The 12487-nt window shown below is 35.9% G+C and overlaps 1 protein-coding gene across 3 annotated transcripts in view; it reads left to right on the forward strand.

Moving 5' to 3' along the window:
- Nucleotides 1-12487, forward strand: part of CSMD3 (CUB and Sushi multiple domains 3) — a 586072-nt gene that overhangs the window by 105576 nt on the left and 468009 nt on the right. For all 3 annotated transcript variants that reach the window (XM_068182735.1, XM_068182715.1, XM_068182726.1), the window contains exon 3: nucleotides 2310-2422. In XM_068182735.1, coding sequence (XP_068038836.1) covers nucleotides 2310-2422 — 113 coding nt within the window. The remainder of the gene's footprint in view (nucleotides 1-2309; nucleotides 2423-12487) is intronic.

Consider the following 12487-nt stretch of genomic DNA (forward strand, 5'->3'; position numbering starts at 1 on the left):
TAAAGTATTGATGCTAACCAACGAATTTAGTTATTTATTTATTAATGACCAATCTATTAGAAAAAGTGCAGATACTGACTTATTAAAAAAATTATGCATATGCCTGTTTAGGAGATGTGAGCATTTTATTTCCTTTTTTTATTAATAGAACAAAAATATACCCTCCTCATCAAATAAAAAATGCAATTCCTAAATCATAAATATTCTGTACATAATTATCCATCTTTTCATAATAACATAAGTTCTTTATTCTTGTTTTAATGATATTATTCATGAAGATACCAATAACAAAACAAAGAACAGCTTTCTAAGTACACCCTCTAAGGACCTGCTGCATATATATATGTGAATATATACTTCTTTAGGGGCCTTTCCTTCTTTTTTTTCACGTTTTTAATTTTTATGGTTATGTGATGTGAGTACTATTATCATTTGGCTTTCATATCTGTCATGACTGTAACATGGCATAAATTGACTAGTGTACTGAGGAGGTTTTTTTTTTAAATTTTGTGTCATTTTCCAAAGATTGCTTAAGAAAAAACTAATTGCTTAAGAACAATTATCAATATAATACCCTTCAATTTGCAGAATCTGTTAAGGACACCAAGTACATAGAGATCAAAGAAAAGCATAAAACTTTTTATGATCCCCACAGCAAATAATCTTCATGATGAATTACTGGTACACTATATAGAACTCAGTTAAAGGTGTCTTAAAGCTAAAAATAAGTAAAATGTTAAATAAATGCTAATATTGCAATTTAGTATTTTTTAGCAAATCATTTCCTGACCTTTTGAATTCTAGGCTTCTCATCACTCTATATCCTTCTCTGAATGAGACTAGAAATGCTGATAATGGCAGGACATAACTTATCAGTTGAGTTGTAATTTCAGAAGACTGAGACTGAATTTCAGAATAAGCAGCAGTAAATGTATTAAAAAGTCAGTAAACGCCATTGGTGTTTGTTCCTACATCAAGAAAAATCAAAAATATATCATCTCTTCCAGCAAAATTATCAGAGTTTACATATTTCCTGAGGTGTGCTAAAGACCACCCTATATAGCTGTATATATATATGGCTGTATTAAAAAAAAACCTAACCAAAACAAAAAACTAAACCAAACACAAAAAATCCTAGCAAACAAAAAATCACCGTGAATTTGTTCTAACAATGAAAAGGGAAAATGTAAATCTTGAGTAACCCAGATTAACTCTGCTTTTAACCCACATTGCACAGTAGGTTGAACTATGTGGCTTCTACGGGTCCCTTTTGACCTACATTTTTCTGTTGATCTAAATTCAAAGTAAAATGTAAAATAAGGGCTTATCTAAAAAACACATGAAAATAATTTTTTTCTCAATCATTAATAAAGTATATCATCCCATCTGCTACACAATTCACCACACATGGCTAAGTGGATTCCAAAGGTATGTCTAGATTTCACTGGTGTGTGTACACAGCTGAATTCTTCAGCTTGTTCTTTACACATTTTTTACTGTTAAATATTATGGGCTTTGTTGGTCTGATATGAACCCTGATGAGGTTATTCTCCTAAAACTGAGGAAGATAAGAGTTGTCATATGTACATCAAATGAGCATGTAGAAATTCGTATCAGCAGAGCTTATCAACAGTACTGAGTACACAAAAATTTTTCCTTTATTTGTATCTCAAATGCAGTGGTTTTAATATAACAAAACAAAACCTCACATACAAATGACAAAACTTCAAACCTTAATGACCTAGTAATTCCTTTCAAGAGAGCTTTTTGTATGGATTTATTATTTCACAATGACTCTGCTCTTCAAGTTGAAATTAAAAATTTCTTCTCTGAGGCCAAAGTGCACAGTTTAAATAATACTAAATTCCCTCATTAAAGTGAATCATGGTCCTGTTCTTTCATCATACTAGTGTGGAAAAAATCAGCTACTACAAATTTTAGCAGAAACCTGTGTCAGACATATAGTGCAATAAATTTTTGAACATAACCCCAAAGAGTCTAAATTGTCCGGTGTATTGTGATTTCTTTGGTTGTTTTATTTTTTCAGCTACTGATAATCTCAACTGTTTTTAAGTCCAGTTTCTACATCTTACTATCATCTATACTAACTATAGTGTCCATCAAAGACAATCAAATTTGCTATTAATTCCTCATTTACTATATAAAATAATTTTTTCAAGTAATGCAAGCTACATATTTTTAAGACAGTTGTCCTTTCCATGATTAAATATAATTGGGAACAGCCATCTGTCCCACACAGTTTTATTTTCCAGACAACTAACCATGAATTGTGCTTTTTTGTTTCTTAGGTTAACAGGATTTCATCTTCCTCCACCTGTGACTAGTACAAAATCTGTATTTTCACTGCGCTTGACAAGTGACTTTGCAGTTAGTGCTCACGGGTTTAAAGTTTACTATGAAGGTAAGATATTCTTTACAAAATATTCTGGGTTTTTTCTCTCTGATCTCTATACATAAAAAAACGAATCATCCCACAGAAATATACAAAAATACACATATATAACCTTATCCAAGTTACTATATTTGCTTTTCACGTAATCATTCACAGATACAAAGTAATATCTCAAGCCAAAATATTTAGAACTCTACAATCTATTGTCCCATCCAGACACAAATACTTTATGATCTCTAACAAGTTATTTTAATTCGGAAAAACTAAATTGTTATTGAGCAACTGTTATTGTTCTGGTCCTTCTGACACATGTTTATTCAAATTGATGTCAATTACTAGTTAGTCTTGAATTTCACTGGATAGTGGCATCTGCAAATTTTATGGATGGAAGCCTTCTTATATGTTTGCGCAGGAGAAATGCTGACTTGGGTCTCTGAATTGACATAAGGCTATTTCTATATTGCAGTTTTCACAATTGTCTTTAGTTTTCACACAGACACCAAAGTTAATGAGCTGGAACATGTATTCCTGAAGTCCAGAAGTTCATAGTATTGCATATATATACATTCCAGGAAGGATCTTGTTTATGATCAAGTTCAGTATAGTAGTATTTGAAGAGTTGGTTTATATCATGCATTCATTTTTAAACCCATTTCTTGGTACCAGGGACTAGGAACTCTAACAAGTTTTTATAAAATATAAACAGAAACCGTTGTTTGTCTATTTTTCTTTGCTATAGTGTTTTGTGTTTGGGGTTTTTCATTTTTGGATTCCCTGCCCCCCCCCCCCCCCCCCCCCCCCCAACCCCACTTTTTTTAAGGACACTTGGTGTAAAGGCACTTGATTTTTCTATTCCCATGCAGTATGTCTGTCTGCAAAGTCGCAGCTATAGTAAACTGCCTGGAGCAGTTCTGAGGCCATTGTTGTGCCCTACTTGGTCCCACCTGCAACAGAAACTAATCTCTGAGAAAGTAACCTGATGAGTAACACTTTGATAGCTAGGAAACTATACAAAAATTGGTAATGCAATGAGGGTTGCTGTAAAAATACAGTCCAGAATCACTCTTTAGTAAAATGTCTTCAGCTGTTGATATTATTTACCTTCAGGTATGATGCATTAGAATTCTATTTCATAGAGAAATTCCCTCGTATATACCAAGATATGAAATGAAAAACATAAAATAATTTTTAGGTCCTTCTTGTTCCTTGAGTTATTAGGCAAAATAGCTGAAATGATTAAACACTATATTTTTTTTGGGGGGGGGGTTGCACATAAAAGAGAAATTCAGGCTATATGTAAATGGTTTTATCTAAATTATAGCTACTCGGCAGTCTGTTAATTTTTCAAGCATTTGGTAACTCCATTAATCAGCAGCATAATTTAAACTGTTATATTAAAATGCACTATGAAACTCCTATGGATTTTTAATTATGCAAATTATATGCTTCTCATGCATTAATTGAATTAATTATATATGGTATCATCTGTCCTTATAAACAATTTACTGAAAGATTTTGCACTGCTAATGCTAACATACAACATACTATGCCTCTCAGTTATGATAGAGAATTACTAAGACTAAATTGGAAGATCAGCTATAGACTTCAGCTTGCAGATATGACTAACCCCTCACATAGTTCCCTTCTAGGTGAAAATAACATGCTTGAGCCCCTAGGTCAATATGAAGTCTGGGGAAATTTTATCTACAACCACAGCAATCAGCATTTTAGAACAAAACATAAACTTATTGCCTTGAACTTGATGCTCATCTATTTTGAAACTGATGTTTTAGTCTGTGAAATTAGGAATTTTCAAAAAAGTTAGGCTGGATACCAGAGTTTTAGTTCAATGGAGTCTCCCTTACCACAGCCAGACCTACAGTTTTAAGACCTGAATCAAGGTAACTTCATTCAGTCAGAGAATTTTTCTTTGAATACTTGTTTTTTTCTGACTTCATATGAAGCTATCCTCTTTATACCTAGATAGCAAAGAAATGAAAACTCATTAAATTACATTACATTCATTTAATGCCTCTTTCCTTGATGTGAGGAAATAGATGTATTTAAATGATAATCACATCAGGACAATTTCCATTTCTGTTCTTGTACTCTTTGTGAACATGTATAACCCTGCAATCAACATTTTAGGATCTGGTTCTGCCTAGTATCCAGTTTTCAATAATTTTGATTGCCCAGTAGCTCCTTTTTAGCTTCTTGATGAAACGTCTGCATACTTAGTACCCTTAAATATCAGGCCTCATAATTTAAAGCTTCATTATGGATATGTAATTTGAAATTTAAGATAGAAATGATTAGCAGCCTGTCATTGCAATAAAGCAAAATGATAGAGGTAGCATGAGAGGATAGGATGAGAAGTAGTGACATACATCTGAAGGGATTAGATCCAGTTGTAATTTGAAAAAGAAGGAACATACCTTTCGTAATCAGAGATAATTTAAAACACTTTTGAGATGCCTTGAAATAGATTACATAGGTAGATGGTTACATGGAATCCATTACTGTTCACTGTTTAGAAAAAAAAACATAAAATAAACAAAGCCTCCAAACATCTATTTTAGTGACTTCTCATCCTCTTGACAAATTTGCAGTTGAGCTGAAAGCTGACAAGAAACTCCAGAGTAACTGACAGAATCTGTGGGAAATATGAATCTATGGTATAATTTCTTGATCATAACAGGAACATATTTGTTTAGATAAAAATGTTGATTAAAAGATATAAAATTGCATCATTAATAGAAAGATTATTCTGAGCCGCCATATGTAAGCCACTCCAATTGCATTCAGTCAAACCAAGTGCTCTATAGACCAGAAAATATCAACTCTGGCCTGCTAAACATCAATATCATATGCCTCAGACTGCAATCTGTGTCATTCCATTCTTCTCTCTTTCTTTCTCTTCTTCTTACCCCCTTTTTCATTCCTCTATATAAAGTGGCATATTTGAGTTATCTTTGGTACCAATACACCCAAACTTCTTCATGCTCAGCTTCTTCATTATTCAGAAAAGAATACATCTGATAAACATACCTCTCTATATAGCACAATACCGCTGAAGAAAAATTACTTCATGAGAGAAAACTGGAACAGATTACTCAAAAGCAATAGACTTCATTTACAGTGACAACAGAAAATGGTGAGGCACACTAAAAATCAAGGAGGAATTTTAAAAATACCCTGGAACTAATTTTATCACTGTCTAGTAGTACAGCATTGCTGGTTGGAGTGAGAACTCGGAAGTTCTAAGTCTGCTGATTCTGTGCCTGTTTATTTTTTCTGGTGAAGTTTCTGGAGAGGTTTTTTAGTAGCTTTCAGGCTCTCTACAACATGTATAGCTATTCACATCTGGAGAAGGAATGCTATACTTAATCTCCCATTTGATAATTTAGGCTAAGTACAGTGTAGCTGTGCCCTTTATTTTATTTCTTGTGGGATAATTTGTTTTTGGAATAGAAGAGTTTGATGCACTTTCCCATTTCCTGTTGTCCTAAGATACATAAGCAGCTTTATTCACTGAGAGTTTGGGAGGGGAAATACAGCTGCTGAGAAAGAAAGCAGCATAGCAGCTTGGCTGCACAGCAAAGGGAATTCAGTTGACCTAGTCCTGCATTGAACAGTGCTTCCTTCTGTTCTCACTGTGGTATTTCACAGCTCTTAAACAGGTAGCTGACATTGCTAAAATCATTGAATTAATTAAGAAATGGACTGCTAGAATTTATGGCAGTCCTTTTTCAACTTAAATATGATAGACATTTTTGTGCTATTCTATTGGCCATGGCAAAGAATAGAAAAAATTAATATATAGAATTTCTCTTATAGTGAAAACTCTGAATGCTCAGGAGTGAATTGTAAATATTTATAATAGTGGTATGAAACACTTTATCTGGTTTGTACTGCTGCACATAATTTTAAAGCTGAGTTATAAAACTGAATTATTAGACACCATATAAGTAATGAAATGGTCTTAATATTTGTACTGGACTGCTGCAATGGAGCTCAGAAATTCTGCTGAAATGTTTTTGAGAGGGATCTGAGAGCAATGTTAAAAAATTTAAGAATGATCACAGCTTTATCAATAATGGGAGGTCGGGAAGCAAATAAGGGAGCAGATGGTGTTTATTAACAGAATAGGATTTCCATCTAGTGATTTCTGTGGATTTATTATGCATTTCTTTCAGCAATATTAAGAAAAACTGGTAGCTGATGTACAGCATTATTGAAGCATGTAGATAAGAAATACTAATAGGATTTGAATATGCCAGGATGTGGATGCTAAAAATAATTTTGGCTGTTGGTATAATGCTAGAGAATGTGAACAAATAAGATAACCAATTTTTAGCTCTTCTGCATTTCAGAATTGTGGCTAAATATAATCTAAATCCTGAATTCAGGTAAGATTAATGAAGTCCTAGCTATATAAAGCTAATAATATCACTGCTAGCTTAATATAAAATTTAAAGGAGTACTAATGAATTATTGTTTGATGTTGGAGTGCTCTCTACAAGAAATCCACTAAAAAATTGTTTGCCAGGTTGGAGTTGTAAAGACACCAAATTCAAGCTGTAAGTTTGTCACCAAGCTGATACCTGATGGATACTCTAGGCTCTTTGTTGCTGTTCACATTTTGCCATAACTGCTGTGGGTGTGGCTAGTCTCTGTCATTGCATTGCTTCAACTGCCCCTTAATAAAAATTGAATTAAATTGAAGGGAGGAAAGGAGGGGAGGGGAGGGAAGGCAAGGCAAGGCAAGGCAGGATATTATTAAATTGCATAAATAAATGCATTTAGATGAAACATACTATATCTAACAAAGCGACATGCTAGACATAAGCTAATATATATTGTCTATTTTTACTTCTATTCAACATGTTGGATAATAAGAAGAAAAAATAAAAGGTGCCTGGAGTTTCTGTATTTTTTCTGAATGTATGAATATCTGCCAAATTGTCTAGGAAGTCCCAGAAAATTGTCTAACAAATCCTTTTTGTCCTGGAATACTAGATTGGATGGAAAACATCCCATTAATTCCTCTTTATAAACTTGTTTCTGCTAAAGATTTTTATGCTGTTCCTAATGCTAGATGCATAGTAAAGATGTAGCATAGAATTCCTTATGAGATCAAAACCAGGTTACCATGGTGCTTATACCTAGTTTACCTATATGCTGTACTAGTACCATCATTCTTGTATAAGTCCAGAGGAAGTAGAGAAAAAAAATAGCTCTGTGGTCTTAATCTGGTTAATTTTTATCACTTCACACTATTTTCTTGATACCACAACCATTGATTTGGCTAAAGAATAACTTCTGGAAACAAAGTTAGCTCCTGAAGACATCAAGCTTTAAGAAAACTTTCTTTGATCCCACTGATCACTCTGCCTCACTTAGAAGTAAGACTTTTTAATTCTGATTTTTGAACTTCCAGCTACTGGCTTTTGTTCTGCTTTTATCTGCTAAATTATAGAGCCCTTATTATTAGCATCTGTGAGTTCTTATGGACGTTCTTAAGTACTGCAATAAAATCACAGACTTCAGAGTACTCTTTCTCTTTAATATGGGCTTTTGAAGTATTAACATAAAGTAATTTTCCAAATAATGAATTATTTTCTGTCATTCTTCTGCATTTTCATCATTTTGTTACAGCTGTGTGAAAAAAGGCTCTGATCAATACACTTGTCTGGCTGAGGCCTGCACCTGATCACCATAACCTTTCCTATGCTCCTATTAAATCTTTTTTTAACTTTCAGAGCAATCTCTATCTGTCGTGCATGTCTGAGGGTTGAAAGGGCTGAGTGGCAGCTACTGGAGCCAGGCTGGGGATGTAGGAAACCCTGGCCTGGTACCAGCTGCTGTGGAGACTGGGGTCTCTGTGCCAGTTACTGGAGTGGGTGGGGATCAGCTGCCACTCACTGGGGTGGGAATGGTGTGTGTCCCAAAAAACAGCTATCAGGAGGCACCTGCATGAGCGAAGCAAAGGAGAGGCTCTGTGCAAGTGCTTGGAGGAAGCCGTGTGACAGGTGCTGAGGCAGTGTGATGACAACTGTCTTCAGCTTCTCCACACTGGGTGTGCATGGGTCACTCACCGGCACACTTCCATCTGGACTAACCAGCAGGAAGGAGGTTCTGGATCGAGCATGAGGTATCAGGAGGATGGGGAGTCCATGTTGGACAAGTATGCCAGTTCTGCGTGTTTACTAGTAAGCATCAAGCTGGACCAGCCAGTGATGAGGGGACTCCTTGGGCCAGTAAGAGAGTCTGGAATCTGGGTGAGGTTGCCAGGCAGGCAGAGGGATAATGCTGGTACTTGTGGGACCCGTGAATGTACATGTGTCCGTGCAGTTGGGTAATTCTGTGTGTGTGCCTGCATGAATGGCCTCCTGTGTCTGCCAGACAAAGAGTGGGTTTGGCCACTGGTGCTCATGTTCAGGGGGTGCTGGCAAAGCAGTGTCTTGCCTGTGGCAGTCTGCAGCCCATCCTGTTGATATCTTCTGAGTGTCTGTGTGTTTCTCTGGGGTACTTAGCAGTGAAACTGGCTAAATCCACATATGGGAAAGCAACAAGAAAGTCTATTGACTTGAGTTACATCCCCAGGCCACAAGCGGTCCCAGGTCTGGGCTCCTGTGTCCAGGCAAGGAAATGACCAGATTTCAGAGCTGCTGGAAGCAGTGGCCAGTTGCTGCTGAAAGCAGTGGCAACTTACTAAATCCCTTCAGATAATTAAATATAATTTGCGTTCACCAAGCACAGTTTGCCCCTGGGAAGTCTGTGCTAACTACTCCCAATTAGAGTCATTCTTTAGGTGATGGAAAATGGATTAAAAAAATGTGCTCTTAAGACTACTTCCAGGAATTGAGGGAAGGATTATTTGTTTATAGTGCCTGTAGTGATCCCTCTTGCTTTCATTAGGACAAGTGTATCACTAGTCATGAAGGACTACTGCTGAATGCTGTAATTTTCCATGGATTATAGACAGCAGCTTTTCAGTCAGAGTGGGACAGCTCTTCTGGTACCCTTGGGTGAATCTGTGAATTGAATATATCCAACTTTTCAATGTAAACCCAGAACCAATTACCTCTCTACTTCCCAACTGGATGGATACATGAACAGGTTACTCCTTATGAAGAGCGATGCACACAAGGCATGGAGTTCTTTGGCCTCTTTTGTAAAATTTAAACCCCTGAATGCAGGGGCGATCTTACATAGGGCAAAAGTAAAAGATGAAAGGTACTCTTCTCCTTGGGACTAAAATCTTGTTTATTTAAGAACCACCTTGGATCCAGGTGATGCCTCAGGAGGTAACAGAGGCTGAGGCAACTGGTGGCGTCCAGAAGAGAAAAAAGACCAAAGGTGTCGTCCAGGGGGTGTTTGAGCCCAGAGAAAAGGAGGGGGGGCAGAGCTGAAGGGCCACATCCATTGGGATACAGGTGAGGGGAGGGAGAGGGAAGGGGCAGACTAGGGAGAGACCACCACACCTGAGGCTTACAGGGGAGGGGGAGGAGACCATGTGATACCAAACAACCAGTGCAAAACAGCAACTAAATAAACTATTCAGTGCAATGCGACACTTTTTCACATTGAATATTATTGTCTTTGCCACCTGGTGAATCTGCAATTTTCCCCATCCTTTTTTTGCCACTAGCATACTTGTCGAGTCCCTTTGTAAAATCCATGAAACTCCTCCCTAGTGTTAATGCCCCCTTGGACTTTGACCTTGGTTTTGTTCCAAAGTGCCATTTCTATACACCTTTCTTTCTATCCACCCTTTTTCCCTTTTTTATTTGTCGGTACTTCTTTGCATTTTAGTTCATTAAGAAGCTCCCTTGTTATCCTCATGAGTCATTTGCCAAAGTTCACTTCCCCTTAAAATAGTTGGGTTGTCATTTTAAAAAATCAGCCATCTCTCTGACTGCACTTCCTCCCCATAATTGCTTCCCAGGAGATTCTGTCTAACAGTTCCCCAAATAAATCCAAATATGATATCTTAAAGTCTAGTGTCCCAATTTTAGTACTTACTTCTCAGCCTTCCTTCTAAACCTGGGCTCAGTTTTCTTTTACTCTGTAGTTAGGTCCCTGTCCCCTGAAAGGAGTGTTTTTAAAGGCCCTCCTTCTGAGTTAAAAATGTCTACATACAATAAATTTCTTATTTGTGTTGATCAGGCAGTTTCATTTCTTCCCAGCAGTCCTACTTCGTTTTCAGATGAGGTACTATGATTATGAAGCCCAAACCTCTGGAGACAACAGTTCAACAAGGCATTGTTCTGCTGAATGCACTTGCAGCCGAAGCTTTTCTCCTAATCAGAAGGACTGAAAGAGATACCAACACCTTAAGGGATCACATGCGTTCGTTCTTCCCTCAGAATCCCATATCCACCTTAGATCAGCTTAAGGTTACCCTTGGCCGTGTTATTATCACTCAGATGAGTGAATAGCATAAAGTAGTGGTTGTGAGGCTGAAAAAAGAGCAATTGCTCTGTAAAATTATATGCCTGTGCTCCAGGCAAGGAGTACACAGTCCAAGACTAGAGGCTTGTCTTGCAAGCAGGGGACTGTGTCATGCAGCAGGGAGTATCTGACCACTAGAAGCTCTCAAAGGCTCATTATAGATGGCTGTGTCACTTTATTATCAGTACTCAAAAAGTACAGTTAAAGATTGTTTCTGCTGCCAAATATTTGTCATCCTATTTTTTGAGAGAATATGTCATAAATTCATCTAAATAAACTTGTCATTCTCTTCCCTGTTCTTTTGTTTGAAAAATAACATATAATTTTTAGGAAAAAAGCTGATGCACATGTGCTTGATTATAGATCTAGTGTTTTATTCTACCATAATTAGCAGTTAGACTTTAGTGGTTGTTGAATGCTAAATTTTCTTTGATAAATCTAAAAAAAAAAAAAAAAAGTTGATTGATTAGAGAGCCACAGAACATGCATGATATTGTTCCAGACAAAATGAATAGAAATATATTTATTTGTTTTAACTTTTGCAAAAAAAGAAAAAGTCATCCTTTGAAAGTTAAAAACCAATGAATAACATATCATTTCTTTTGCCTTGAGAAAAGCTTAATTATTGGGACAAAAAGAGATGTCTCTCCCTTACTCCGGTAAAAATCCACTTACTATTTCAATGTCCTGTTTAATTTATTTCTTTCAGAATAATGTTGTTAAATAAGCCATATTTGTCAACGTATGGTAGTGCAATTTATCATTTTGATACATGCCTTATATTGGAACTTAACTAAGACAGTGATTAATTTGAAGTCTTAATTATATGTCAGCCTTACTTTAGCAGTTTTTTTCTTATATTTTCAATATCATTTTTCATTTAAAGAATAATTGAATATATACTGCAAGTCTTTAAAGAAACTTCCCAAGAGAGTCCAAGGTTTTCTTGGTGAAGTTTTATTCTGTAGCTACTGGAATTTTAGGATAAGTACAGTACCCTGACAAAAGCAGATCTTAAGGTAATCTAATTTAAGGTTCACATTTTGATCCCATGTCTAGACAAGCAGTGATAACTATAATCCAATATAGCTGAAACAGTATTCTGCGGAAACCAGTATGTTCTGCTCATTAAAGTACCTAATTAAATGCAGCTCCATGTTTATAAGCAGGTGCTTCCTTCAAGTTTTAAGTTACAGCTCAATGAAATTTTGAAATAGTAATTCACAATAGCAAACTTTGAAATATCCATACAATTAATAAAAATGAAACTACTGCTAAGTACCACTTAACACTCAGAACTACATGGCTTAATTCTTCAATCTGCATTTGGTTTTTGATAGCATTTTGTCTTTAATTTGTGATAGCTTTGACAGAACTTCTGTAGCAATATTATCAAAATATAGAGATCTGCAAGAACAGGTTCAGTATGCCAGCATGCAATCTTAAAAACTCTTCAAAAGACAGGAGCTCTGCAGATGGAGAAATTTATTTATGAAAAGAACATAATACAAAATAGTACAGACCTGTAACCTAAAAAACTCATTTTGTCATCTTAACAGATTTTCAAATTTGCAAGTTTTTCACATGAGTTAAATTTCTATTTTATATTTGGATACT

Source organism: Anomalospiza imberbis, chromosome 1 (assembly GCF_031753505.1).
Source record: "Anomalospiza imberbis isolate Cuckoo-Finch-1a 21T00152 chromosome 1, ASM3175350v1, whole genome shotgun sequence".
NCBI classification, from domain to species: domain Eukaryota; kingdom Metazoa; phylum Chordata; class Aves; order Passeriformes; family Viduidae; genus Anomalospiza; species Anomalospiza imberbis.